The 26,369-nt window shown below is 47.5% G+C and overlaps 1 protein-coding gene across 1 annotated transcript; it reads left to right on the top strand.

Annotated features, from left to right (window-relative positions):
• The first annotated feature begins 1,091 nt into the window (after positions 1–1,091).
• On the top strand, positions 1,092–14,421 carry cep76 (centrosomal protein 76). The gene is made up of 9 exons (XM_038976476.1): positions 1,092–1,345; positions 2,245–2,400; positions 3,184–3,271; positions 3,377–3,601; positions 5,766–5,951; positions 9,180–9,277; positions 9,405–9,533; positions 13,949–14,137; positions 14,392–14,421. The coding sequence occupies exons 1-9, from the start codon at positions 1,283–1,285 to the stop codon at positions 14,419–14,421; spliced, it is 1,164 nt and encodes a 387-aa protein (XP_038832404.1). The 5' UTR covers positions 1,092–1,282.
• The last annotated feature ends 11,948 nt before the right edge of the window (positions 14,422–26,369 follow it).

Below are 26,369 nucleotides of genomic sequence, written 5' to 3'. Positions count from 1 at the left end.
ACCAACGAACGGTCGTTCACACAGAAACGCATAACTTGCTGTTTTTAGGGATATGTTGAGAATTATATGATGAAAATGTATCTATGAGATAAGATGAGGATGTATACTTTTTTACAAATTGTTTAGAGTATGTTGGCTATTTAGAATTGAGTATCCAAGTCAGTTGAATAAGAGAGAGAAAACTGAAAACTGCATTGAAGAGAGAAGCACCTGATAAACTATTTTAAATCTTCAAGGTTTCAGACTCCCTTCATTCCTCTCACCATACCCTATCCAGGTCCCAAGGTTTAATAGGGTACACTAGACCATGTCTGCTGTGGGTTTTCACTGAGTTAAAGGGGTTTAATTGGGTACTAGGCCTACGCTTTGCCATTGCAGAGCGAGTAGTCAATGTTGCATTATTTCATTGTACTACCATGGTACATTTTTGTAAGGGACCACCTTTGCCACGATTCATGTACAGTGAAGAAATACAAATAAATGTGATATTTGAGGCTCTCTCAATGATTGATTTTATAATGTACCCACATTATTTCAGCTTGTGAGTGTGTGATATTGGGGGTTGGAGCTATGTTTACTTCTAAACAATGGCCACAGCGCCATGTCGACCTGAGCCTTGCTGTCGAAAAACCATATTAGTGTCCGACTTTCATCAGTTGCAGAAACACCTCCGCTGAATTCACTCCCCTCGACTTTCGTTTTCAGTCGGTTGTTTTCGCCTATACGGGCGTTGCACGGCGCGGCACGTCGACGACGCATGGACAACGTTACACAATGAGCGTTTCACATCTCCTGAAAAGTATCTCTGAGAAAACTACAATCAGTTCTCAAACTACAAACTGGTCCTTGTGGGTCCTTCTATAACCGAGTAGTTTATCGCTGACGATTTATAGAAATGTTAAATATTTAATGAAAATAAAGCAAATACACGTTAAACAAGACTCAGTCTTCAAAGTGATGGTTTTATGTAATACTTGGTGTGATTATTGTTATTTAATGGAATGGTTTTGTCCTTAGTTGAGACTTTAATTAGACTAACCTCTTCAGGCAATGAGGAGGACACATCCCCGCTTCCTTTTCCGCCACACAGTTTAAACTGACAGTTATTGTTGTGGAGGTCTGGGATTGAAGTTTTTGCAGATGGATTTTCCGATCCTTCGTGTTATTCAGGCAAATAAGATAAGACAACTAATAAGCCATTTACATATAGCACTTCTTACCACACGTACAGTGTAGTGTTAATTTAGTAAAACAGGCGAAACGCGGGTGGAAGTCTGCCGAGATGTCTCTGCCACCGGAGAAAGCATCTGAACTAAAGCAGATCATACACAACCATCTGATCAAGGTAGCTAGTTACTGAAGCATTTAAACAAAACACATCCATTTTCATGACCAATCTGATAGCTTATGTGTTCAATACAATGGCGCTAGCTACTTGGAATTGGTACCTCGACGTTTCTCTTACTGATAGAGAACACGAGCTAAAACATGAATAGACATACAGTTGGAGTCATTAAAACTCGTTTTTTAACCACTCCACAAATTTCTTGTTAACAAACTATAGTTTAGGCAAGTCGGTTAGGACATCTAACCGACATCAATGGTGTGGCAAAATGGCTTAAGGACAACAAAGTCAAGGTATTGGAGTGGCCATCACAAAGCCCTGACCTCAAGCTCATAGAAAATTAGTGGGCAGAACTGAAAAAGCATGTGCGAGCAAGGAGGCCTACAATCCTGACTCAGTTACACCAGCTCTGTCAGGAGGAATGGACCAAAATTCACCCAACTTATTGTGGGAAGCTTGTGGAAGGCTACCCGAAACGTTTCACCCAAGTTAAACAATTTAAAGGCAATGCTACCAAATACTAATTGAGTGTATGTAAACTTCTGACCCACTGGGACTGTGATGAAAGAAATACAAGCTGAAATAAATCATTCTACTATTATTCTGACATTTCACATTATTAAAATAAAGTGGTGATCCTAGCTGACCTAAAACAGATACTTTTTCCTATGATTAAATGTCAGGAATTGTGGAAAAACTGAGTTTAAATGTATTTGGCTTAAGGTGTATGTAAACCTCCGACTTCAACTGTAGCTAGCTATGTACAGGGACACACTTCCAGTTAAAGAGAGACTGTTGAATTATCCCACTGTTGCCATTGAGCGAGAACAGCCAGGAGTGGGGGCTTGAACCATTCTGTTCTAAGATCCTGTGACTAGTAGTAACGTGTGTTTTGTCAGATGAACATCCATGGGAAGATCAGGGATGTGTTGGCAGAGACCGTGAGGGAGGATCTGGACCCTGGACATAGCTCTCTCTCTGAGGAGGACTTCCTCCGGGCTCTGCAACGCAGGGGAATCGTAGACGATGTCATGAAGGATCTTCGTTTCTCCAAGGTGAGTTAATGGGAAATCTTCCGTTCAGACGACACATTTATTATCGGAGGTTGAATGCAACTTTCTACGGAAGTCCAGAGAGGACATGAATACACACAACAACAAAAAAATCCCCTTATGTCGAGATCAAGACTTATCTGATGATCACTACATAACAAACGTTGTTTAATTTGAGACCACGAGGTAATTGAAAGTACCACACATCATTCATTTGTTCAGATGCACCATGCAGGATTAATCACCTCATCAAGGAGCCCTGTGGCTGTATTGATCACAATGCACTCCTGGGGCATTTAAGCCCTGAACAATGCCTGACAAGCAGCTCACAATGCACTCCTGGGGCATTTAAGCCCTGAACAATGCCTGACAAGCAGGTCACAATGCACTCCTGGGGCATTTAAGCCCTGAACAATGCCTGACAAGCAAGAAGGTCACAACGCACTCCTGGGGCATTCCACCGTGGGCTCTGCTGCCTCAGCCAGACTGTCAGTCTATCATCAACACTGATCCACTCCAATTTATAGAGTTTTTCTCGTCATCTCAACAAAACAACTTTTGTTATGTAGTGTTCATGACATAAATAAGATGTGATCTCAACATAATGAGGGGTTTGTAGTGTTCATGACATAAATAAGATGTGATCTCAACATAATGAGGGGTTTGTAGTGTTCATGACATAAATAAGATGTGATCTCAACATAATGAGGGGTTTTGTATTATGTATTTGTTCATATGTCCTCTCTGGGCTTCCGTACCTTCTTAACGTTGACTCTGTTTCGATAGGAAGTGCCCGACACAGAGTTAGGACTCCAGAGCACTCCAAAGCCGGCAACTCACTTTATTGACAAGGACCCGACAAAGCTCAAGAAAAGTAAGAACAACTGTTACCGGGCAGATTGAACGAGCAGTCTCTTGTAGCACCTAAAGTTCCCTTACTACTGTTCAGTGTCAAATGATTGTATTTCTGTCCTCCCAGCCAACATGGACCCAGCGAGGAGGTACCTGTACCTCCAGGTCCTGGGGGGTAAGGCCTTTCTAGAGCACCTCAAGGAGCCAGAGCCTCTACCTGGTCAGGTCTGCTCCACCTTCACCCTCTACCTGCACTTCAGGAACCAGCGCTTCCGCTCCAAGCCTGTCCCCTGTGCCTGTGAGCCAGACCTGCAGGAGGGCTTCCTGCTGGAGATACACAGAGAGGGACTGGGTACAGACTGGTTTACTACCTGACTTCCTGATATTACACAACTGGCTTCCTGCTGGAGATACACAGAGAGGGACTGGGTACAGACTGGTTTACTACCTGACTTCCTGATATTACACAACTGGCTTCCTGCTGGAGATACACAGAGAGGGACTGGGTACAGACTGGTTTACTTCCTGACTGCCTGATATTACACAACTGGTTTCCTGCTGGAGATACACAGAGAGGGACTGGGTACAGACTGGTTTACTTCCTGACTGCCTGATATTACACAACTGGCTTCCTGCTGGAGATACACAGAGAGGGACTGGGTACAGACTGGTTTACTTCCTGACTGCCTGATATTACACAACTGGCTTCCTGCTGGAGATACACAGAGAGGGACTGGGTACAGACTGGTTTACTTCCTGACTGCCTGATATTACACAACTGGTTTCCTGCTGGAGATACACAGAGAGGGACTGGGTACAGACTGGTTTACTTCCTGACTGCCTGATATTACACAACTGGCTTCCTGCTGGAGATACACAGAGAGGGACTGGGTACAGACTGGTTTACTTCCTGACTGCCTGATATTACACAACTGGTTTCCTGCTGGAGATACACAGAGAGGGACTGGGTACAGACTGGTTTACTTCCTGACTGCCTGATATTACACAACTGGTTTCCTGCTGGAGATACACAGAGAGGGACTGGGTACAGACTGGTTTACTTCCTGACTGCCTGATATTACACAACTGGTTTCCTGCTGGAGATACACAGAGAGGGACTGGGTACAGACTGGTTTACTTCCTGACTGCCTGATATTACACAACTGGCTTCCTGCTGGAGATACACAGAGAGGGACTGGGTACAGACTGGTTTACTTCCTGACTGCCTGATATTACACAACTGGTTTCCTGCTGGAGATACACAGAGAGGGACTGGGTACAGACTGGTTTACTTCCTGACTGCCTGATATTACACAACTGGTTTCCTGCTGGAGATACACAGAGAGGGACTGGGTACAGACTGGTTTACTTCCTGACTGCCTGATATTACACAACTGGCTTCCTGCTGGAGATACACAGAGAGGGACTGGGTACAGACTGGTTTACTTCCTGCTGGAGATACACAGAGAGGGACTGGGTACAGACTGGTTTACTTCCTGCTGGAGATACACAGAGAGGGACTGGGTACAGACTGGTTTACTTCCTGACTGCCTGATATTACACAACTGGCTTCCTGCTGGAGATACACAGAGAGGGACTGGGTACAGACTGGTTTACTTCCTGACTGCCTGATATTACACAACTGGCTTCCTGCTGGAGATACTGGTTTACTTGCGACAACATTGCCTCCTTTAATCTATTTTATCTTTTTTTATTATTATTATTTTTTTTACCCTTTTTCTCCCCAAGTTCGTAGTATCCAATTGTTAGTAATTACTATCTTGTCTCATCGCTACAACTCCCGTACGGGCTCGGGAGAGACGAAGGTCGAAAGCCACGCGTCCTCCGAAGCACAACCCAACCAAGCCGCACTGCTTCTTAACACAGCGCGCATCCAACCCGGAAGCCAGCCGCACCAATGTGTCGGAGGAAACAACGTGTACCTGGCCCCCTTGGTTAGCACGCACTGCGCCCGGCCCGCCACAGGAGTCGCTGGTGCGCGATGAGACAAGGATATCCGGTCTAAGGCACTGCATCGCCACAAGGAGTCGCCACAAGGAGTGCTAGAGGTGTCACTACAGACCCGGGTTCGATACCGGGCTGTATCACAACCGGCTGTGATCGGGAGTCCCTTAGGGCGGCGCACAATTGGCCCAGCGCTGTCCGGGTTAGGGGAGGGTTTGGCCGGGGGGGGCTTTACTTGGCTAATCGCGCTCATTTCTCGCCTGCAGGCTACTTCGGGCGTCAGTTTGAACGGTGTTTCCTCCGACACATTGGTGCGACTGGCTTCCGGGTTAAGCAGTCAGGTATTAAGAAGTGTGGTTTGGCGGGTCATGTTTCAGAAGACACATGACTCGACCTTCGTCTCCCGAGCCCGTTGGGGAGTTGCAGCGATGAGACAAGATAGATATTGATGAGAAAGAGGGGGTAATACCAGCAGCAACAACGACGTAATAATTGATCGTCTCTGAAGAGGCTTATTGTTCCGGACCTTCCTTTGTCTCTGTGTCTTACAGGCGATGGCAGTAAGATGGCAGATGCCACCACGATGTTGTCTATCTGTGACCCGGTCCACCTGGTGTTGATAAAGAGAGACACGTCCAGCGAAACCACCCTGGTCTCCTCTTACTTCCTGGACTGGAGGACCGTCCTCTCCTCTCCCTCTGGGAAGACCAGCATTGCTGTAGAGCTGCTTGGAGTCGGTAGGGACACTGGAGGGTTAAACTATTTGAGGTTTAATTTTCTGAAGGAAAAGTAACCTGCATTTTCTATTAATTAGCCTGATTTACACCCAGTTAAATACATATAAATTAAATATAAAAGAGAGGGAAAACATCCTGTCTGCTGTTCTGGGTTTCTGTTCTGTTCCAACTGTCGGTAGTGACTGGTCTGTCTGCTGTTCTGGGTTTCTGTTCTGTTCCAACTGTCGGTAGTGACTGGTCTGTCTGCTGTTCTGGGTTTCTGTTCTGTTCCAACTGTCGGTAGTGACTGGTCTGTCTGCTGTTCTGGGTTTCTGTTCTGTTCCAACTGTCGGTAGTGACTGGTCTGTCTGCTGTTCTGGGTTTCTGTTCTGTTCCAACTGTCGGTAGTGACTGGTCTGTCTGCTGTTCTGGGTTTCTGTTCTGTTCCAACTGTCGGTAGTGACTGGTCTGTCTGCTGTTCTGGGTTTCTGTTCTGTTCCAACTGTCGGTAGTGACTGGTCTGTCTGCTGTTCTGGGTTTCTGTTCTGTTCCAACTGTCGGTAGTGACTGGTCTGTCTGCTGTTCTGGGTTTCTGTTCTGTTCCAACTGTCGGTAGTGACTGGTCTGTCTGCTGTTCTGGGTTTCTGTTCTGTTCCAATTGTCGGTAGTGACTGGTCTGTCTGCTGTTCTGGGTTTCTGTTCTGTTCCAACTGTCGGTAGTGACTGGTCTGTCTGCTGTTCTGGGTTTCTGTTCTGTTCCAACTGTCGGTAGTGACTGGTCTGTCTGCTGTTCTGGGTTTCTGTTCTGTTCCAACTGTCGGTAGTGACTGGTCTGTCTGCTGTTCTGGGTTTCTGTTCTGTTCCAACTGTCGGTAGTGACTGGTCTGTCTGCTGTTCTGGGTTTCTGTTCTGTTCCAACTGTCGGTAGTGACTGGTCTGTCTGCTGTTCTGGGTTTCTGTTCTGTTCCAACTGTCGGTAGTGACTGGTCTGTCTGCTGTTCTGGGTTTCTGTTCTGTTCCAACTGTCGGTAGTGACTGGTCTGTCTGCTGTTCTGGGTTTCTGTTCTGTTCCAACTGTCGGTAGTGACTGGTCTGTCTGCTGTTCTGGGTTTCTGTTCTGTTCCAACTGTCGGTAGTGACTGGTCTGTCTGCTGTTCTGGGTTTCTGTTCTGTTCCAACTGTCGGTAGTGACTGGTCTGTCTGCTGTTCTGGGTTTCTGTTCTGTTCCAACTGTCGGTAGTGACTGGTCTGTCTGCTGTTCTGGGTTTCTGTTCTGTTCCAACTGTCGGTAGTGACTGGTCTGTCTGCTGTTCTGGGTTTCTGTTCTGTTCCAACTGTCGGTAGTGACTGGTCTGTCTGCTGTTCTGGGTTTCTGTTCTGTTCCAACTGTCGGTAGTGACTGGTCTGTCTGCTGTTCTGGGTTTCTGTTCTGTTCCAACTGTCGGTAGTGACTGGTCTGTCTGCTGTTCTGGGTTTCTGTTCTGTTCCAACTGTCGGTAGTGACTGGTCTGTCTGCTGTTCTGGGTTTCTGTTCTGTTCCAACTGTCGGTAGTGACTGGTCTGTCTGCTGTTCTGGGTTTCTGTTCTGTTCCAACTGTCGGTAGTGACTGGTCTGTCTGCTGTTCTGGGTTTCTGTTCTGTTCCAACTGTCGGTAGTGACTGTAAGGTGTTTCTGGTCTGTCCTAACAGGTGTTCAGTATGTCTCTGTATCCTAACAGGTGTTCAGTATGTCTCTGTATCCTAACAGGTAGTGAATGTAAGGTAACAGCTGGTCTGTTCTAACAGGTGTTCAGTATGTCTCTGTATCCTAACAGGTAGTGAATGTAAGGTAACAGCTGGTCTGTCCTAACAGGTGTTCAGTATGTCTCTGTATCCTAACAGGTAGTGAATGTAAGGTGACGGCTGGTCTGTCCTAACAGGTGTTCAGTATGTCTCTGTATCCTAACAGGTGTTCAGTATGTCTCTGTATCCTAACAGGTAGTGACTGTAAGGTAACAGCTGGTCTGTCCCAACAGGTGTTCAGTATGTCTCTGTATCCTAACAGGTGTTCAGTATGTCTCTGTATCCTAACAGGTAGTGAATGTAAGGTAACAGCTGGTCTGTCCTAACAGGTGTTCAGTATGTCTCTGTATCCTAACAGGTGTTCAGTATGTCTCTGTATCCTAACAGGTAGTGAATGTAAGGTAACAGCTGGTCTGTCCTAACAGGTGTTCAGTATGTCTCTGTATCCTAACAGGTGTTCAGTATGTCTCTGTATCCTAACAGGTGTTCAGTATGTCTCTGTATCCTAACAGGTAGTGAATGTAAGGTAACAGCTGGTCTGTCCTAACAGGTGTTCAGTATGTCTCTGTATCCTAACAGGTAGTGAATGTAAGGTAACAGCTGGTCTGTCCTAACAGGTGTTCAGTATGTCTCTGTATCCTAACAGGTAGTGAGTGTAAGGTAACAGCTGGTCTGTCCTAACAGGTGTTCAGTATGTCTCTGTATCCTAACAGGTAGTGAATGTAAGGTAACAGCTGGTCTGTCCTAACAGGTGTTCAGTATGTCTCTGTATCCTAACAGGTAGTGAATGTAAGGTAACAGCTGGTCTGTCCTAACAGGTGTTCAGTATGTCTCCTCTGTATCCTAACAGGTAGTGAATGTAAGGTAACAGCTGGTCTGTCCTAACAGGTGTTCAGTATGTCTCTGTATCCTAACAGGTGTTCAGTATGTCTCTGTATCCTAACAGGTAGTGAGTGTAAGGTAACAGCTGGTCTGTCCTAACAGGTGTTCAGTATGTCTCCTCTGTATCCTAACAGGTAGTGAATGTAAGGTAACAGCTGGTCTGTCCTAACAGGTGTTCAGTATGTCTCTGTATCCTAACAGGTGTTCAGTATGTCTCTGTATCCTAACAGGTAGTGAATGTAAGGTAACAGCTGGTCTGTCCTAACAGGTGTTCAGTATGTCTCTGTATCCTAACAGGTAGTGAATGTAAGGTAACAGCTGGTCTGTCCTAACAGGTGTTCAGTATGTCTCTGTATCCTAACAGGTGTTCAGTATGTCTCTGTATCCTAACAGGTAGTGAATGTAAGGTAACAGCTGGTCTGTCCTAACAGGTGTTCAGTATGTCTCTGTATCCTAACAGGTGTTCAGTATGTCTCTGTATCCTAACAGGTAGTGAATGTAAGGTAACAGCTGGTCTGTCCTAACAGGTGTTCAGTATGTCTCTGTATCCTAACAGGTGTTCAGTATGTCTCTGTGTCCTAACAGGTAGTGAGTGTAAGGTGACGGCTGGTGTACTCAACCTGAGTCTTGAACTGTACCCTCCTCTGTCAGAGATCCTGTCACCTGACATCATCACCACCCAGGTCAGAGGTCATGCTATGCTACTATGCTCTGTCATGTTGTCACGCTACGATTCGCTGACATCTGATGTTGTTCCTTCCTAAGAGGCGGCCGTCGATAATGGTTGTTCCTGGTTCTCGTTATCTGCAGCAATCCCTGGAGCGGCAGAAGACGGCGGAGAAGGAGAGGCTGTTTCTGCTTTATGCTAAACAGTGGTGGAGAGAGTTTCTGGAGATCAGACAGGCAAACCAGTCCAAACTGGTCAAGATCTTTGCTCAGGTTCCTCACAATGTTTTAGTTGTAATACTTGTGTATTAATATAATGCTGATGTATTAGTGTTTAATAATATTCAAAAATATTGTTGTGTGTGTTGAGAATGGTGTCAACCGGCCAGTGTGTTAGCTGTGCCGGGGGTTAGCAGTTGTCGTGGTAATTTCCTGTATTACTCAATGATGAGAGAGCCAACCACACACACACAAGTCAGAGTTATATTATAAAGTCCATCTTTAATAATATATAAGCTTCACCAAAGCCCTTTTTTGACTCTCAGATCAATTCAGAGTCTATAAATGAATTCTCTGAGTGCTTACAAAACAATTCTTAGTATCTTTTATAGCCAAGATACACCCCTCTCAACCTACATGACAAACCACAGATCTTAGGAACAGTTCGCTAAGAACCTTTTACTTGAAAGAGGAGTATCCCATAGCTAGATAGCATTAGCTATAAATTATTGTTCAGTTTGGTCTCTAAGACGAGGTTCCAATCTCGTGCTTGGTACCAAAACATTACCTCATCCAATGGCATAAATCAATTGTCAATTCTAGATACTCCCATCTCAAATACAACCCCTCCTGGACAAGCTCAGAAAAGACAGTGAGCCTCTTAGGTCATATACTAGGTCAAGATAAGGGCAACCTCAGAGGGGACATACAATAGTTACAGACACATTTCCAAGCCTCCTCCTCCCCTTCTGATATTCTACATAGCATCACATGGTTTAACAGGTACATTGACATATGAAGACAAGCCAGACCTCTCCCCTCTCTGGGCCCCAAGTGACTAAGCCCTAGCTGAGAAGGGAAAATGCAACTGTCCAACAGTATAGTCCAACAGAAGATATTCTAATGACAAGCATAAAGATATCTAAAACATCTTATTTATATATGTATACCTAACGACATTCCCCTCTCAAGGGACACCGTCTCGAGAATCAGAACATTAACTTTACACATTTATCTAACAGTAGTTGCAGAGTATATGCTTTAAAAAAAAATGAATCAAAATTTAAAAGAAAAATAAAGAATCAAATCCCTTCATTGTCAAGTACCTTAACTTATATGTAAGCTTTCTCCCTTCTGAAACTACGTTTACAACCTTTATTCTACAAGACAGACTTGGTTTAATCACACAGAATAATTCATTGTTGAGAAAAATAAAAACCATAACATAGAAATGTTCCCTAAGTTACATGAGAACCGGTATCTAAACACATAACATAACATATCATCATAACATGTAGGACAGTCTTCCCTCTCAGTCCTTATGCTCAGAATAGAAAATAGGTCAGGGAAATCAAACACATAACATATCATCATAACATATAGGACAGTCTTCCCTCTCAGTCCTTATGCTCAGAATAGAAAATAGGTCAGGGAAATCATTCATATTCCAAATCATAGCTTCAACCCAACTAATTATCCAACCAAAACGTAGAATGACATTCCTCAGTGATTCAAATTGGTCTTATCACTCCGGGGGTTAGCCGTGCCGGGTGTTAGCAGTGCCGGGTGTTAGCTGTGCTGGGTGTTAGCAGTGCCGGGGTTAGCTGTGCTGGGTGTTAGCAGTGCCGGGTGTTAGCTGTGCCGTGCCGGGTGTTAGCAGTGCCGTGCCAGGTGTTAGCAGTGCCGTGCCGGGTGTTAGCAGTGCCGTGCCGGGTGTTAGCTGTGCCGTGCCGGGTGTTAGCCGTGCCGGGCGGTAGCAGTGCCGTGCTGGGCGGTAGCAGTGCCGTGCCGGGTGTTAGCTGTGCCGTGCCGGGTGTTAGCTGTGCCGTGCCGGGTGTTAGCCGTGCCGGGTGTTAGCTGGGCTGGGTGTTAGCTTTGCTGTGTGTTAGCAGTGCCGGGTGTTAGCAGTGCCGGGTGTTAGCTGTGCTGGGTGTTAGCAGTGCCGGGTGTTAGCTGTGCCGTGCCGGGTGTAAGCAGTGCCGTGCCGGGTGTTAGCAGTGCCGTGCCGGGTGTTAGCAGTGCCGTGCCGGGTGTTAGCTGTGCCGTGCCGGGTGTTAGCTGTGCCGTGCCGGGTGTTAGCAGTGCCGTGCCGGGTGTTAGCCGTGCTGGGCGGTAGCAGTGCCGTGCTGGGCGGTAGCAGTGCCGTGCCGGGTGTTAGCTGTGCCGTGCCGGGTGTTAGCTGTGCCGTGCCGGGTGTTAGCCGTGCCGTGCCGGGTGTTAGCTGGGCTGGGTGTTAGCTTTGCTGTGTGTTAGCAGTGCCGGGTGTTAGCTGTGCTGGGTGTTAGCAGTGCCGGGTGTTAGCTGTGCCGTGCCGGGTGTTAGCAGTGCCGTGCCGGGTGTTAGCAGTGCCGTGCCGGGTGTTAGCTGTGCCGTGCCGGGTGTTAGCTGTGCCGTGCCGGGTGTTAGCTGTGCCGTGCCGGGTGTTAGCTGTGCCGTGCCGGGTGTTAGCCGTGCCGTGCCGGGTGTTAGCTGGGCTGGGTGTTAGCTTTGCTGTGTGTTAGCAGTGCCGGGTGTTAGCTGTGCTGGGTGTTAGCAGTGCCGGGTGTTAGCTGTGCCGTGCCGGGTGTAAGCAGTGCCGTGCCGGGTGTTAGCAGTGCCGTGCCGGGTGTTAGCTGTGCCGTGCCGGGTGTTAGCTGTGCCGTGCCGGGTGTTAGCAGTGCCGTGCCGGGTGTTAGCAGTGCCGTGCCGGGTGTTAGCAGTGCCGTGCCGGGTGTTAGCTGTGCCGTGCCGGGTGTTAGCTGTGCCGTGCCGGGTGTTAGCTGTGCCGTGCCGGGTGTTAGCTGTGCCGTGCCGGGTGTTAGCCGTGCCGTGCCGGGTGTTAGCTGGGCTGGGTGTTAGCTTTGCTGTGTGTTAGCAGTGCCGGGTGTTAGCTGTGCTGGGTGTTAGCAGTGCCGGGTGTTAGCTGTGCCGTGCCGGGTGTAAGCAGTGCCGTGCCGGGTGTTAGCAGTGCCGTGCCGGGTGTTAGCTGTGCCGTGCCGGGTGTTAGCTGTGCCGTGCCGGGTGTTAGCAGTGCCGTGCCGGGTGTTAGCCGTGCTGGGCGGTAGCAGTGCCGTGCTGGGCGGTAGCAGTGCCGTGCCGGGTGTTAGCTGTGCCGTGCCGGGTGTTAGCTGTGCCGTGCCGGGTGTTAGCCGTGCCGTGCCGGGTGTTAGCTGGGCTGGGTGTTAGCTTTGCTGTGTGTTAGCAGTGCCGGGTGTTAGCTGTGCTGGGTGTTAGCAGTGCCGGGTGTTAGCTGTGCCGTGCCGGGTGTAAGCAGTGCCGTGCCGGGTGTTAGCAGTGCCGTGCCGGGTGTTAGCAGTGCCGTGCCGGGTGTTAGCTGTGCCGTGCCGGGTGTTAGCTGTGCCGTGCCGGGTGTTAGCTGTGCCGTGCCGGGTGTTAGCAGTGCCGTGCCGGGTGTTAGCCGTGCTGGGCGGTAGCAGTGCCGTGCTGGGCGGTAGCAGTGCCGTGCCGGGTGTTAGCTGTGCCGTGCCGGGTGTTAGCTGTGCCGTGCCGGGTGTTAGCCGTGCCGTGCCGGGTGTTAGCTGGGCTGGGTGTTAGCTTTGCTGTGTGTTAGCTGTGCTGGGGGTTAGCTGTGCTGGGTGTTAGCCGTGCCGGGTGTTAGCAGTGCCGTGCCGGGTGTTAGCAGTGCCGTGCCGGGTGTTAGCAGTGCCGTGCCGGGTGTTAGCTGTGCCGTGCCGGGTGTTAGCAGTGCTGGGGGTTAGCCGTGCTGTGTGTTAGCTGTGCTGTGTGTTAGCTGTGCTGGGGGTTAGCTGTGCTGGGTGTTAGCCGTGCCGGGTGTTAGCTGTGCCGTGCCGGGTGTTAGCTGTGCCGTGCTGGGTGTTAGCCGTGCTGGGTGTTAGCCGTGCTGTGTGTTAGCCGTGCTGGGTGTTAGCCGTGCTGGGTGTTAGCCGTGCTGGGTGTTAGCCGTGCTGGGTGTTAGCCGTGCTGGGTGTTAGCCGTGCTGGGCGGTAGCTTTGCTGTGTGTTAGCTGGGCCGGGTGGTAGCTGGGCTGGGTGTTAGCTGTGCTGTGTGTTAGCTGGGCTGGGTGTTAGCTGGGCTGGGTGTTAGCTGTGCTGTGTGTTAGCTGTGCTGGGTGTTAGCTGAGCTGTGTGTTAGCTGTGCTGTGTGTTAGCCGTGCCGTGCTGGGTGTTAGCTGGGCTGGGTGTTAGCTTTGCTGTGTGTTAGCTGGGCTGGGTGTTAGCTGGGCTGGGTGTTAGCTGGGCTGGGTGTTAGCTGGGCTGGGTGTTAGCTGTGCTGGGTGTTAGCTGTGCTGTGTGTTAGCTGTGCTGGGTGTTAGCCGTGCCGGGCGGTAGCTTTGCTGTGTGTTAGCTGTGCTGGGTGTTAGCTGTGCTGGGTGTTAGCTGGGCTGGGTGTTAGCTGTGCTGGGTGTTAGCTTTGCTGTGTGTTAGCTGTGCTGGGTGTTAGCTGGGCTGTGTGTTAGCTGTGCTGGGTGTTAGCTGGGCTGTATTTGAACTTTGCTGTGTTGCTTGCAGGATGAGAACGGCGTCAACAGGCCGGTGTGTTCCTACGTGCGTGTCCTGCGTGCTGGTCGTCTCCTGGAGAGTCCCCGTCAGGCGGCCCGCTTCGTTAGCCTGCTGGGCCTGGAGAAAGCCCCCGTGGTGGGGGGGGGAGGTAAACAGGAGCAGTGGTGCTCCCTTCTGGCCTTCCTCTGTAGAAACAAGGTGAGGACTGGCTCTGTTCTGACACACACACACACACACACACACACACACACACACACACACACCACACACACACACCACACACACACCACACACACACACACACACACACACACACACACACACACACACACACACACACACACACACACACACACACACACACACACAGAGCCTTAATCATTTAGACAGCTGTAATACTATTAAGTGTTTAACCTCTGAGAACTCATCTCTCTCTATGTTCTAATCTTCAGTGGCGGAATTGTAAAATAATTGATTTATGAAACGGTTAAACTGTCTATTATGAGAAGATTTATTTATATCCTGATGGACGGTTCTGGGATTTCCCCAGTGCAGCAGAATGAACAAATGCCTCGTCTCCTCTTCTATCCTCTCCTCTCTTCCTCCTCTCCTCCTCTCATCTTCTCCCCTCTCCTCTCTCCTCTCTCCCATCCTCTCCTCTTCTATCCTCCCTTCCCCACCCCTCCTCCTCTCTCCTCTCTCCCTTCCTCTCCTCTACGATGGCAGACACAGCTCTCACAAAGTGGTCTTTGTCACAAATGGTTCCATTCCAGGGAAATTAATTTAGCTTGGTCAGTCCCTACTTGCTCTGTCTCCAGCTCTGCACGACTGTCCTTCTTCTTTACCCTTCCAGGAAACATGGATCAGTCCTCCCTCTACAGTAGAGTTCAGTCCACATTACATCAGTCCTCCCTCTACAGTACAGTCCACATTACATCAGTCCTCCCTCTACAGTACAGTCCACATTACATCAGTCCTCCCTCTACAGTACAGTCCACATTACATCAGTCCTCCCTCTACAGTACAGTCCACATTACATCAGTCCTCCCTCTACAGTACAGTCCACATTACATCAGTCCTCCCTCTACAGTAGAGTACAGTCCACATTACATCAGTCCTCCCTCTACAGTAGAGTACAGTCCACATTACATCAGTCCTCCCTCTACAGTACAGTCCACATTACATCAGTCCTCCCTCTACAGTACAGTCCACATTACATCAGTCCTCCCTCTACAGTACAGTCCACATTACATCAGTCCTCCCTCTACAGTACAGTCCACATTACATCAGTCCTCCCTCAGTACGAGTACAGTCCACATTACATCAGTCCTCCTCTACAGTACAGTCCACATTACATCAGTCCTCCCTCTACATTACAGTCCACATTACATCAGTCCTCCCTCTACAGTACAGTCCACATTACATCAGTCCTCCTCTACAGTACAGTCCACATTACATCAGTCCTCCTCTACAGTACAGTCCACATTACATCAGTCCTCCCTCTACAGTACAGTCCACATTACATCAGTCCTCCCTCTACAGTACAGTCCACATTACATCAGTCCTCCCTCTACAGTACAGTCCACATTAATCAGTCCTTCCCTCTACAGTACAGTCCACATTTACATCAGTCCTCCCTCTACAGTACAGTCCACATTACATCAGTCCTCCCTCTACAGTACAGTCCACATTACATCAGTCCTCCCTCTACGTACAGTCACATTACATCAGTCCTCCCTCTACAGTACAGTCCACATTACATCAGTCCTCCCTCTACAGTACAGTCCACATTACATCAGTCCTCCCTCTACAGGAGAGTCCACGTTACATCAGTCCTCCCTCTACAGTACAGTCCACATTACATCAGTCCTCCCTCTACAGTACAGTCCACATTACATCAGTCCTCCCTCTACAGTAGAGTCCACATTACATCAGTCCTCCCTCTACAGTACAGTCCCATTACATCAGTCCTCCCTCTACAGTACAGTTCCACATTACATCAGTCCTCCCTCTACAGTACAGTCCACATTACATCAGTCCTCCCTCTACAGGAGAGTACAGTCCACATTACATCAGTCCTCCCTCTACAGTACAGTCCACATTACATCAGTCCTCCCTCTACAGTACAGTCCACATTACATCAGTCCTCCCTCTACAGGAGAGTCCACGTTACATCAGTCCTCCCTCTACAGTACAGTCCACATTACATCAGTCCTCCCTCTACAGTACAGTCCACATTACATCAGTCCTCCCTCTACAGTAGAGTCCACATTACATCAGTCCTCCCTCTACAGTACAGTCCACATTACATCAGTCCTCCCTCTACAGTACAGTCCACATTACATCAGTCCTCCCTCTACAGTACAGTCCACATTACATCAGTCCTCCCTCTACAGTACAGTCCAACATTACATCAGTCCTCCCTCTACAGTACAGTCCACATTACATCAGTCCTCCCTCTACAGTACAGTCCACATTACATCAGTCCTCCCTCTACAGTACAGTCCACATTACATCAGTCCTCCCTCTACAGTACAGTCCACATTACATCAGTCCTCCCTCTACAGTACAGTCCACATTACATCAGTCCTCCCTCTACAGTACAGTCCACATTACATCAGTCCTCCCTCTACAGGAGTTACAGTCCCACATTACATCAGTCCTCCCTCTACAGTACAGTCCACATTACATCAGTCCTCCCTCTACAGTAGACAGTCCACATTACATCAGTCCTCCCTCTACAGGTACAGTCCACATTACATCAGTCCTCCCTCTACAGTACAGTCCACATTACATCAGTCCTCCCTCTACAGTACAGTCCACATTACATCAGTCCTCCCTCTACAGTACAGTCCACATTACATCAGTCCTCCCTCTACAGTACAGTCCACATTACATCAGTCCTCCCTCTACAGGAGAGTCCACATTACATCAGTCCTCCCTCTACAGTACAGTCCACATTACATCAGTCCTCCCTCTACAGTACAGTCCACATTACATCAGTCCTCCCTCTACAGTACAGTCACATTACATCAGTCCTCCCTCTACAGTACAGTCCACATTACATCAGTCCTCCCTCTACAGTACAGTCCACATTACATCAGTCCTCCCTCCTACAGTACAGTCCACATTACATCAGTCCTCCCTCTACAGTACAGTCCACATTACAATTGCAGTCCTCCTCTACAGTACAGTCCAACATTACATCAGTCCTCCCTCTCAGTACAGGTCCACATTAACATCAGTCCTCCTCTACAGTACAGTCCACATTACATCAGTCCTCCCTCATACAGTAGTACAGTCCACATTACATCAGTCCTCCTCTACAGTAGGTACAGTCCACATTACATCAGTCCTCCCTCTACAGTACAGTCCACATTACATCAGGGGTCCGCTCCTCCTACAGTGAGGTACAGTCCACATTACATCAGTCCTCCCTCTACAGTACAGTCCACATTAGCATCAGTCCTCCTCTACAGTGAGTACAGTCCACATTACATCAGTCTCCCTCTACAGGAGAGTACAGTCCACATGACATCAGTCCTCCCTCTACAGTAGAGTATTCACACATTACATCAGTCCTCCTCTACAGTGAGTACAGTCCCATTACATCAGTCCTCCCTCTACAGTAGAGTCCGACAGTCACTGAATCAGTCCTCCCTCTACAGTAGAGTACAGTTCACATTACATCAGTCCTCCTCTACAGTAGTACAGTCGACATGACATCAGTCCTTCACCTCTACAGTAACAGTTCACATTAACATCAGTCCCTCCTCTACAGTAGTACAAGTCCACCATGTTACATCAGTCCTCCTCTACAGTAGGTACAGTCCACAATGACATCAGTCCTCCCTCTACAGGAGAGTCACAGTACATCAGCCTCCCTCTACAGTACAGTCACATTACACATTTCTCCCTCTACAGTACAGTCCACATTACATCAGTCCTCCCTCTACAGTAAGTCCACATTACATCAAGTCCTCCTCTACAGTACAGCAGTACGGGATAGGACACAGGGTTATAGTAGAGGGTCTAGGTTAGGGATAGGACACAGGGTTTATAGTAGAGGGTCTAGGTTAGGGATAGGACACAGGGTTATGTAGAGGGTCTAGGTTAGGGATAGGACACAGGGTTATAGTAGAGGGTCTAGGTTAGGGATAGGACACAGGGTTATAGTAGAGGGGCTAGGTTAGGGATAGGACACAGGGTTATAGTAGAGGGTCTAGGTTAGGGATAGGACACAGGGTTATAGTAGAGGGTCTAGGTTAGGGATAGGACACAGGGTATAGTAGAGGGTCTAGGTTAGGGATAGGACACGGGTTATAGTAGAGGGTTCGGTTAGGGATAGGACACAGGGTTATAGTAGAGGTCTAGGTTAGGGATAGGACACAGGGTTATAGTAGAGGGTCTAGGTTAGGGATAGGACACAGGGTTATAGTAGAGGGTCTAGTTAGGGATAGGAACAGGGTTATATAGAGGGTCTAGGTTAGGATAGGACACAGGGTTATAGTAGAGGGTCTAGGTTAGGGATAGGACACAGGTTATAGTGAGGGTCTAGGTTAGGATAGGACACAGGGTTTAGTAGGGTCTAGGTTAGGGATAGGACACAGGGTTTAGTAGAGGGTCAGGTTGGGATAGGACACAGGGTTATAGTAGAGGGTCAGGTTAGGGATAGGACACAGGGTTATAGTAGAGGGTCTAGGGATAGGACACAGGGTTATAGTAGAGGGTCTAGGTTAGGGATAGGACACAGGGTTATAGTAGAGGGTTAGGTTAGGGATAGGACACAGGGTTATAGTAGAGGGGCTAGGTTAGGGATAGGACACAGGGTATAGTAGAGGGTCTAGGTTAGGGATAGGACACCAGGGTTATAGTAGAGGGTCTAGGTTAGGGATAGGACACAGGGATAGTAGAGGGTCTAGGTTAGGGATAGGACACAGGGTTATAGTAGAGGGTCTAGGTTAGGGATAGGACACAGGGTTATAGTAGAGGGTCTAGGTTAGGGATAGGACACAGGGTTATAGTAGAGGGTCTAGGTTAGGGATAGGACACAGGGTATTAGTAGAGGGTCTAGGTTAGGGATAGGACACAGGGTTATAGTAGAGGGTCTAGGTTAGGGATAGGACAACAGGGTTATAGTAGAGGGTCTAGGTTAGGGATAGGACACAGGGTTATAGTAGAGGGTCTAGGTTAGGGATAGGCACAGGGTTATAGTAGAGGGTCTAGGCTAGGGATAGGACACAGGGTTATAGTAGAGGGTCTAGGTAGGGATAGGACACAGGTTATAAGAGGGTTAGGTTAGGGATAGGACACAGGGGTATAGTAGAGGGTCTAGGTTAGGGATAGGACACAGGGTTATAGTAGAGGGTCTAGGTATAGGACACAGGGTTATAGTAGAGGGTCTAGGTTAGGGATAGGACACAGGGTTATAGTAGAGGGGCTAGGTTAGGGATAGGACACAGGGTTATAGTAGAGGGTCTAGGTTAGGGATAGGACACAGGGTTATAGTAGAGGTCTAGGTTAGGGATAGGACACAGGGTTATAGTAGAGGGTCTAGGTTAGGGATAGGACACAGGGTTATAGTAGAGGGTCTAGGTTAGGGATAGGACACAGGGTTATAGTAGAGGGTCTAGGTTAGGGATAGGACACAGGGTTATAGTAGAGGGTCTAGGTTAGGGATAGGACACAGGGTTATAGTAGAGGGTCTAGGTTAGGGATAGGACACAGGGTTATAGTAGAGGGTCTAGGTTAGGGATAGGACACAGGGTTATAGTAGAGGGTCTAGGTTAGGGATAGGACACAGGGTTATAGTAGAGGGTCTAGGTTAGGGATAGGACACAGGGTTATAGTAGAGGGTCTAGGTTAGGGATAGGACACAGGGTTATAGTAGAGGGTCTAGGTTAGGGATAGGACACAGGGTTATAGTAGAGGGTCTAGGTTAGGGATAGGACACAGGGTTATAGTAGAGGGTCTAGGGTAGGGATAGGACACAGGGTTATAGTAGAGGGTCTAGGTTAGGGATAGACACAGGGTTATAGTAGAGGGTCTAGGGATAGGACACAGGGTTATAGTGAGGGGTCTAGGGATAGGACACAGGGTTATGTAGAGGGTCTAGGTTAGGGATAGGACACAGGTTATAGTAGAGGGTCTAGGTTAGGGATAGGACACAGGGTTATAGTAGAGGGTCTAGGTTAGGGATAGGACACAGGGTATTAGTAGAGGGCTAGGTTAGGGATAGGACACAGGGTTATAGTAGAGGGTCTAGGGATAGGACACAGGGTTATAGTAGAGGGTCTAGGTTAGGGATAGGACACAGGGTTTAGTAGAGGGTCTAGGGATAGGACACAGGGTTATAGTTGAGGGTCTAGGTTAGGGATAGGACACAGGGTTATGTAGAGGGTCTAGGTTAGGGATAGGACACAGGGTTATAGTAGAGGGTCTAAGGGATAGGACACAGGGTTATAGTAGAGGGTCTAGGTTAGGGATAGGACACAGGGTTATAGTAGAGGGTCTAGGTAGGGATAGGACAAGGGTTATAGTAGAGGGTTAGGTTAGGGATAGGACACAGGGTTATAGTAGAGGGTCTAGGTTAGGGATAGGACACAGGGTTATAGTAGAGGGTCTAGGTTAGGGATAGGACACAGGGTTATAGTAGAGGGTTTAGGTTAGGGATAGGACACAGGGTTATAGTAGAGGGTCTAGGTTAGGGATAGGACACAGGGGTATAGTAGTATAAGGGTCTAGGTAGGGATAGGACACAGGGTTATTATAGAGGGTCTAGGTTAGGGATAGGACACAGGGTTATAGTAGAGGGTCTAGGTTAGGGATAGGACACAGGGTTATAGTAGAGGGTCTAGGTTAGGGATAGGACACAGGGTTATAGTAGAGGGTTAGGGATAGGACACAGGGTTATAGTAGAGGGTCTGGTTAGGGATAGGACACAGGGTTATAGTAGAGGGTCTAGGTTAGGGATAGGACACAGGGTTATAGTAGAGGGTCTAGGTTAGGGATAGGACACAGGGTTATAGTAGAGGGTCTAGGTTAGGGATAGGACACAGGGTTATAGTAGAGGGTCTAGGTTAGGGATAGGACACACGGGTTATAGTAGAGGGTCTAGGTTAGGGATAGGACACGGGGTTATAGTAGAGGGTCTAGGTAGGGATAGGAACACGGGTTATAGTAGAGGGTCTAGGTTAGGGATAGGACACAGGGTTATAGTAGAGGGTCTAGGTTAGGGATAGGCACCGGGTTATAGTAGAGGGTCTAGGTTAGGGATAGGACACAGGGTTATAGTAGAGGGTCTAGGTTAGGGATAGGACACAGGGTTATAGTAGAGGGTCTAGGTTAGGGATAGGACACAGGGTTATAGTAGAGGGTCTAGGTTAGGGATAGGACACAGGGTTATAGTAGAGGGTCTAGGTTAGGGATAGGACACAGGGTTTAGTAGAGGGTCTAGGCTAGGGATAGGACACAGGGTTATAGTAGAGGGTTAGGCTAGGGATAGGACACAGGGTTATAGTAGAGGTCTAGGTTAGGGATAGGACACAGGGTTATAGTAGAGGGTCTAGGTTAGGGATAGGACAACAGGGTTATAGTAGAGGGTCTAGGTTAGGGATAGGACACAGGGTTATAGTAGAGGGTTAGGCTAGGGATAGGACACAGGGTTATAGTAGAGGGTCTAGGTTAGGGATAGGACAAAGGGTTTATAGTAGAGGGTCTAGGTTAGGGATAGGACACAGGGGTATAGTAGAGGGTCTAGGTTAGGGATAGGACACCGGGTTATAGTAGAGGGTCTAGGGATAGGACACAGGGTATAGTAGAGGGTCTAGGTTAGGGATAGGACACAGGGTATAGTAGAGGGTCTAGGCTAGGGATAGGACACAGGGTTATAGTAGAGGGTCTAGGTTAGGGATAGGACACAGGGTTATAGTAGAGGGTCTAGGTTAGGGATAGGACACAGGGTTATAGTAGAGGGTCTAGGTTAGGGATAGGACACAGGGTTATAGTAGAGGGTCTAGGTTAGGGATAGGACACAGGGTTATAGTAGAGGGTCTAGGTTAGGGAGGGCACAGGGTTATAGTAGAGGGTCTAGGTTAGGGATAGACACAGGGGATAGTAGAGGGTCTAGGTTAGGGATAGGACACAGGGTTATAGTAGAGGGTCTAGGTTAGGGATAGGACACAGGGTTATAGTAGAGGGTCTAGGGATGGACACAGGGTTATAGTAGAGGGTCTAGGTTAGGGATAGGACACAGGGTTATAGTAGAGGGTCTAGGTTAGGGATAGGACACAGGGTTATAGTAGAGGGTCTAGGTTAGGGATAGGACACAGGGTTATAGTAGAGGGTCTAGGGACAGGATATAGGTTATAGACAGGGTTATAGTAGAGGGTCTAGGTTAGGGATAGGACAGGGTATAGTAGAGGGTTAGGTTAGGGATAGGACACAGGGTTATAGTAGAGGGTCTAGGTTAGGGATAGGACACAGGGTTATAGTAGAGGGTCTAGGTTAGGGATAGGACACAGGGTTATAGTAGAGGGTCTAGGTTAGGGATAGGAAACAGGGTTATAGTAGAGGTCTAGGGATAGGTACAGGTTATAGTAGAGGGTCTAGTTAGGGAGAGAGGACACAGGGTTATAGTAGAGGGTCTAGGTTAGGGATAGGACACAGGGTTATAGTAGAGGGGTTAGGTTAGGGATAGGACACAGGGTTATAGTAGAGGGTCTAGGTTAGGGATAGGACACAGGGTTATAGTAGAGGGTCTAGGTTAGGGATAGGACACAGGGTTATAGTAGAGGTTAGGGGATAGGACACAGGGTATATAGAGGGTCTAGGTTAGGGTTAGGACACAGGGTTATAGTAGAGGGTCTAGGTTAGGGATAGGACACAGGGTTATAGTAGAGGGTCTAGGTTAGGGATAGGACACAGGGTTATAGTAGAGGGTCTAGGTTAGGGATAGGACACAGGGTTATAGTAGAGGTCTAGGTTAGGGATAGGACACAGGGTTATAGTAGAGGGTCTAGGTTAGGATAGGACACAGGGTTATAGTAGAGGGTCTAGGTTAGGGATAGGACACAGGGTTATAGTAGAGGGTCTAGGTTAGGGATAGGACACAGGGTTATAGTAGAGGGTCTAGGTTAGGGATAGGACACAGGGTTATAGTAGAGGGTCTAGGTTAGGGATAGGACACGGGGTTATAGTAGAGGGTCTAGGTTAGGGATAGGACACAGGGTTATAGTAGAGGGTCTAGGTTAGGGATAGGACACAGGGTTATAGTAGAGGGTCTAGGTTAGGGTAGGACACAGGGTTATAGTAGAGGGTCTAGGGACAGGATATATGTTATTGACAGGGTTATAGTAGAGGGTCTAGGTTAGGGATAGGACACAGGGTTATAGTAGAGGGTCTAGGTTAGGGATAGGACACAGGGTTATAGTAGAGGGTCTAGGCTAGGGATAGGACACAGGGTTATAGTAGAGGGGCTAGGTTAGGGATAGGACACAGGGTTATAGTAGAGGGTCTAGGTTAGGGATAGGACACAGGGTTATAGTAGAGGGTCAGGTTAGGGATAGGACACAGGGTTATAGTAGAGGGTCTAGGTTAGGGATAGGACACAGGGTTATAGTAGAGGGTCTAGGTTAGGGATAGGACACAGGGTATAGTAGAGGGTCTAGGTTAGGGATAGGACACAGGGTTATAGTAGAGGGTCTAGGTTAGGGATAGGACACAGGGTTATAGTAGAGGGTCTAGGTTAGGGATAGGACACAGGGTTATAGTAGAGGGTCTAGGTTAGGGATAGGACACAGGGTTATAGTAGAGGGTCTAGGTTAGGGATAGGACACGGGGTTATAGTAGAGGGTCTAGGTTAGGGATAGGACACGGGGTTATAGTAGAGGGTCTAGGTTAGGGATAGGACACAGGGTTATAGTAGAGGGTCTAGGTTAGGGATAGGACACAGGGTTATAGTAGAGGGTCTAGGTTAGGGATAGGACACAGGGTTATAGTAGAGGGTCTAGGTTAGGGATAGGACACAGGGTTATAGTAGAGGGTCTAGGTTAGGGATAGGACACAGGGTTATGTAGAGGGTCTAGGTTAGGGAAGGACACAGGGTTATAGTAGAGGGTCTAGGTTAGGGATAGGACACAGGGTTATAGTAGAGGGTCTAGGGACAGGATATATGTTATTGACAGGGTTATAGTAGAGGGTCTAGGTTAGGGATAGGACACAGGGTTATAGTAGAGGGTCTAGGGACAGGATATATGTTATTGACAGGGTTATAGTAGAGGGTCTAGGTTAGGGATAGGACATATGGTTGTAGACAGTTATAGTAGAGGTTTACCCAGAAGCAAGCTGACCTGATTTCAATGACAATCAAATTCAGTCACTGGCTGGTATTTGTTCTCGTTCTTTCTCAGGAAATCCGAAACCAAGCCAGCGACTATTCATATAAGATGGCAAAACTTCCAGAGAATCAGAATCGAAACCGATATAGAGATGTCAGCCCCTGTAAGTATTTTTTGTCTGTGCAACTATCATTCATGAAGTACCCTAACTAGTCATCAATGTGATGAATGTTTACACCTTGACGATTCACAATAGTTTTAATTTACACATTTTAAATATCTTTTGTCTCTGGTTTCAGATGATCACAGTCGCGTTAAACTTGAAAAATCTGAAAATGACTACATCAATGCAAGTTTAGTCATGGTTGAGGAAGCTCAAAGATCCTATATTCTGTCTCAGGTCAGTACATACAAGTAGTTTAGTCATGGTGGACGAAGCCCAAAGATCCTATATTCTGTCTCAGGTCAGTACATACAAGTAGTTTAGTCATGGAGGACGAAGCCCAAAGATCCTATATTCGTCTAGGTCAGTACATACAAGTAGTTTAATCATGGTGGACGAAGCCCAAAGATCTATTTCTGTCTCAGGTCAGTACATACAAGTAGTTTAGTCATGGTTGAGGAAGCTCAAAGATCCTACATTATGTCTCAGGTCAGTACATACAAGTAGTTTAGTCATGGTGGACGAAGCCCAAAGATCCTATATTCTGTCTCAGGTCAGTACATACAAGTAGTTTAGTCATGGTGGACGAAGCCCAAAGATCCTATATTCTGTCTCAGGTCAGTACATACAAGTAGTTTAGTCATGGTGGACGAAGCCCAAAGATCCTACATTATGTCTCAGGTCAGTACATACAAGTAGTTTAGTCACGGTGGACGAAGCCCAAAGATCCTATATTCTGTCTCAGGTCAGTACATACAAGTAGTTTAGTCATGGTGGACGAAGCCCAAAGATCCTACATTATGTCTCAGGTCAGTACATACCAAAAAGTAAAACTTGTATGTACTGACCTGAGACATAATGTAGGATCTTTGGGCTTCGTCCACCATGACTAAACTACTGTATGTACTGACCTGAGACAAGAATATAGGACTTTGGGCTTCGTCCACCGTGACTAAACTACTTGTATGTACTGACCTGAGACATAATGTAGGATTTTGGGCTTCGCTCCACCATGACTAAACTACTTGTATGTAATGACCTGAGACAGAATATAGGATCTTTGGGCTTCGTCCACCATGACTAAACTACTTGTATGTACTGACCTGAGACAGAATATAGGATCTTTGGGCTTCGTCCACCATGACTAAACTACTTGTATGTACTGACCTGAGACATAATGTAGGATCTTTGAGCTTCCTCAACCATGACTAAACTACTTGTATGTACTGACCTGAGACAGAATATAGGATCTTTGGGCTTCGTCCACCATGATTAAACTACTTGTATGTACTGACCTGAGACAGAATATAGGATCTTTGGGCTTCGTCCTCCATGACTAAACTACTTGTATGTACTGACCTGAGACAGAATATAGGATCTTTGGGCTTCGTCCACCATGACTAAACTATTGTATGTACTGACTGAGACAGAATATAGGATCTTTGAGCTTCCTCAACCATGACTAAACTTGCATTGATGTAGTCATTTTCAGATTTTCAAGTTTAACGCGACTGTGATCATCTGAAACCAGAGACAAAAAGTATTTAAAATGTGTAAATTAAAACTATTGTGAATCGTCAAGGTGTAAACATTCATCACATTGATGACTAGTGTAGGGTACTTCATGAATGATAGTTGCACAGACAAAAAATACTTACAGGGGCTGACATCTCTATATCGGTTTCGATTCTGATTCTCTGGAAGTTTTGCCATCTTATAGAATAGTCGCTGGCTTGGTTTCGGATTCTGAGAAAGAACGAGAACAAATACCAGCCAGTGATGAATTTGATTGTCATTGAAATAGGTCAGCTTGCTTCTGGGTAAACCTTCTACTATAACTGTCTACAACAATTGTCCTAATCCCTAAACCTAGACCCTCTACTATAACCCTGTCAACTAACATAATCCTGTCCCTAGGACCCTCTACTAT

The sequence above is a fragment of the Salvelinus namaycush genome, chromosome 37 (assembly GCF_016432855.1).
Source record: "Salvelinus namaycush isolate Seneca chromosome 37, SaNama_1.0, whole genome shotgun sequence".
NCBI lineage: Eukaryota > Metazoa > Chordata > Actinopteri > Salmoniformes > Salmonidae > Salvelinus > Salvelinus namaycush.
Note: the sequence above shows the minus strand (reverse complement) of the source record. Positions and strands in the feature narration are given on the sequence as shown.

Bases quoted from the DNA above. Each gene is read 5' to 3' on its own strand.
- cep76 (XM_038976476.1), top strand. From the start codon at position 1,283: ATGTCTCTGCCACCGGAGAAAGCATCTGAACTAAAGCAGATCATACAC. The intron at 2,401-3,183 runs GTGAGTTAATGG...CTGTTTCGATAG, and splicing joins AGGATCTTCGTTTCTCCAAG to GAAGTGCCCGACACAGAGTT. The intron at 3,602-5,765 runs GTACAGACTGGT...TGTGTCTTACAG, and splicing joins GATACACAGAGAGGGACTGG to GCGATGGCAGTAAGATGGCA.